Below are 3,563 nucleotides of genomic sequence, written 5' to 3'. Positions count from 1 at the left end.
AGTGTGTGTGTTTCTGTGTGCAGTGTGTGTGTGTTTCTGTGTGAAATGTGTGTGTTTCTGTGTGAAATGTGTGTGTTTCTGTGAAAAATGTGTGTGTTTTTGTGTAAAATGTGTGCGTTTATGTAAAATGTGTGTGTTTCTGTGTAAAATGTGTGTGTTTGTGTTAAATGTGTGAGTGTAAAACACCGAGCACTGATAAGTTGTGAATCACTTCACTGATCCTGAGTGTCGCCTGAGGGATTTACCTAATCTGACCATCAGTCAGCCCATGCCTCATTTTACCTGTGTGTGTGCGTGCGTGCGTGCGTGCGTGCGTGCGTGTGTGTGTGTGTGTGTGGTTACAATGACATAAAACTCCATAAGCATTTTTCTTCATTTGTTACTTCTGTAACATTTTGCCCATTTTTCCTTCCAAAGTTTTCTTCATTTCTTTAAGCACAAATTCATTTTGAAAAAGTAAAACATAAAAAGATGCAATATTCATATAAATGATATAGAATTTTCTTTTTTACAATGTTTGTTAGTGTTAACCTTGATACCTTTGTTGTTGTACATTTTGGGTTCATGCTGAGGTTTGGAGCTGAGAATTGTGACGCTCAAATCACTCATTTTAACCAAGATTTATTTTACAATGTTGGAACAACTCCTTGTTTCTGGAGCTGCTGTTAATGTTTGCATTTTATAGAAGATGGTTTGATGATGGAGAAAAGTTCTGAGAACATAAATAATTTCACCATCTTCTACAGAAAATCTTCTGATGTGCATCGTTAGCTACATTTCCTACAACTGTGATGTATCTGCGGCTGATGTTTCAGTTTTATAAACTGAGTGAAGGCAGCAGGAACTAACAGACCTCTCTTGCGTTTTCGTCCGTCTGTGTTTCTCTCTTGGCCTGATGGTCTTGATTTGTCCGTCTGGGTGTGTGGCTTTGTGTTTTTGGTTAGAAGCTCTGCGGGGCGTGACCATGGTGGAGCTGGTCAAGAAAGAAGGCAGCACACTTGGACTGACCATCTCAGGAGGAACCGACAAGGACGGCAAACCACGGGTATCAAACCTGCGGCCCGGAGGACTGGCAGCCAGGTGCAGCTCGTACAGATTTTTAAAACTTCGACCGTTTGATTGGATCAAGTCAAAAAGAAAACAACAAAAATGACCGTTACTAGATTAAAGTCGTCTTATTTTCCCAAACTTTGGCTCGTTGTTTTACAGGAGCGACCAGCTTAACGTCGGAGACTACATCAAGTCTGTTAACGGCATCAATCTGACCAAACTGCGACACGAAGAGATAATTAGTTTATTGAAGAACGTAGGGGAGAGAGTTCTGCTGGAGGTGGAGTACGAGCTGCCCCCTACAGGTACAGATCAATCACTGCTGTACAAACACCTGTTATAATAACCCCGAGTGGTGGGCAGCGCTAATCCAAAAATTAGCTCCGCAATTTCGAAAGTGCTTATGCCATAGAAAAACTTGCGGAAGTTAATTTTAAAACGCAAGTTCAATTTGACACTTACTAGCTGGCAATAATTTATGTACAATATATGTACAACACTGCCAACTAGCAGTGAATAAACTCTTTTACAACTTAATCCTACAACTGCCGATTGCTGGGGATGTGATTTCCTGAAACATAACTTTAGCTCCTGGTGTAAAAATTAAAAAGTTGTCGAGGATTGCTAGTTCGACTGCTTCTTTGTCTTTTTCTTTTGTTTGTTGTAGATTTTTCATTAAAGAAGCATCAATAAAGTAATTTTAAAACTGTTTATTGGAAAACTGAAGCGATGCATTTTGGGTACATGACGGATTTGATTTGTGACGGGAAACTAAAGCATGGAGTACAGGAAACTATCTTCCCTTCAAAATAAGAGCTTRGATTTTAAAGTTTTCCATGTAGTTGCTCCAGTTGACCACTAGATGCCAGTCTTCATCAGCATAACATCTTTAAATCATTTCTGCGTCTCTAACCCCGTTGGCCGATTACTTTGACCAATTACATTAAGTTTTGAGCTCCAGCGTTTAAACTTTATTATTATTTTTTAATAAAAGGAGCTCTGATTGTAAAGTAAAATAAATCAATACATACAAAATTTTAGTATGGATTACAAACGTTAACTGTTTTGCTATTGCCTTCCTGCTACGTAAGCAGACACAAAGCATTGTGGGAAATCAGAACCATGACCCAAAGCAACAGTCAGCAGGATGTATACCTTCACAATAAGTGTGTTTATCTGGGAGGGGTGCTGTTGGATAGATCACATGTTGTGATTCATTGACAGTCATACCTTCTGCTGTTCAACATAATGATGACTGGTACATAGTGCAAATCTGCTTATGATTTGTAAAAATTAGTAAGTCCGCTGAAGTGCAAACGAAATATTTAGGTCCGCAATTAGCGGATTTGCACTTCAGCGGGCTGGTGCCCACCACTGATAAACCTGAAGATCTTTGCTTCAGTAGTTTGATTAAAAGAGTCTCTTCAGTTAGTTCTGTTTATTTGAAGTGATCGTGCTTTCTGTTGTTCTGCCAGCCAAACATCCGTCTTTATTCCTGGTTCTGTCTCCCCTCCTTCCTGTTTGTGTCCTCAGCACCAGACAGCACCTCAGGGCTTATATCAAAGACAATCGACATCTGTTTACACAAAGAGGGGAGCAGCTTCGGCTTCGTCATGAGAGGTAAATGTTGATAAATGTACGCCTTCTCGTTTCAGGCACAGCTTTGTGGAATGTTCAGGGTTTCAGGCGGTCTAAAATCAATCAGTCATAGATTAATCTTATTGGAGTCTGAACAGTTTTCTCCTGCTGCTCAATCAGGCGGTACCCATGAAGACTGGCACAAGTCCCGCCCCTTAGTCGTCACCTACGTCAGGCCTGGAGGCCCTGCAGACAGGTACACAGTGTTTACACACACAAACACATTCATACATACAAACACAGACACACTAAGATATTCAGGGAAGCAAACTTAAAATAAAAAGGGATTTTTAACGTTTGAGTTTCTGGCGTCTCTACGCTGAGCTGTATCAAAACTGGTGCTGGACAATGGCCTTCGTCGCGTCTCAACCAATGAGAGCCTTTGTTGTCGAGCTGTTGCATTGGGTAGAAACAGGGTGGAAGTCAGCAGATACTTTAGGGCATTTTTTTATTTTAAAACTTTTCCCAACAAACAGCGAGCTGGAAAGAAGTAAAGTTGTCTGTAAGCTCTGCAACACTGAACCGTCTCACCACCGGAGCAGTTCCAGCCTGAAACATCACTTCAGTTTAAAACCAACGGAGGGACTGACCAGGTGTTTGAGGAAAAACAAGAAAAAGTCAGACTGACTTGCTTTGACTCATTTGTTTAAAGTTTTAAAGAAATGCATTGACACTTTTTTATATAAAACTGAACCTAAAAATGCTCTGAACATCTTTGAGTCAGGAACATTTTGTGCAGAATAATGAGATTAATGAAGAATTCAAGGAATTTTTTTGTCATTCCAAATGAGTTCTACATGAGGAATGAAATATAGATACTGACATCCCAGTGGGGTGTGTGTGCGTATACATACATATATATATATATATATATA

The 3,563-nt window shown here is 39.9% G+C and overlaps 1 protein-coding gene across 2 annotated transcripts in view; it reads left to right on the top strand.

Moving 5' to 3' along the window:
- LOC106537019 (glutamate receptor-interacting protein 2) overlaps nucleotides 1–3,563 on the top strand; it is a gene marked incomplete at its 3' end in the record, with an annotated part of 22,982 nt that overhangs the window by 13,245 nt on the left and 6,174 nt on the right. Inside the window, 4 exon segments of one of the 2 annotated variants that reach the window (XM_014034384.1) lie at nucleotides 948–1,080; nucleotides 1,210–1,355; nucleotides 2,584–2,670; nucleotides 2,809–2,884. In XM_014034384.1, coding sequence (XP_013889838.1) covers nucleotides 948–1,080; nucleotides 1,210–1,355; nucleotides 2,584–2,670; nucleotides 2,809–2,884 — 442 coding nt within the window. 2 annotated transcript variants of the gene reach the window in all.

The sequence above is a fragment of the Austrofundulus limnaeus genome, unplaced genomic scaffold (genome assembly GCF_001266775.1).
Source record: "Austrofundulus limnaeus strain Quisiro unplaced genomic scaffold, Austrofundulus_limnaeus-1.0 Scaffold2089, whole genome shotgun sequence".
In the NCBI taxonomy this organism is placed as follows: domain Eukaryota; kingdom Metazoa; phylum Chordata; class Actinopteri; order Cyprinodontiformes; family Rivulidae; genus Austrofundulus; species Austrofundulus limnaeus.
Note: the sequence above shows the minus strand (reverse complement) of the source record. Positions and strands in the feature narration are given on the sequence as shown.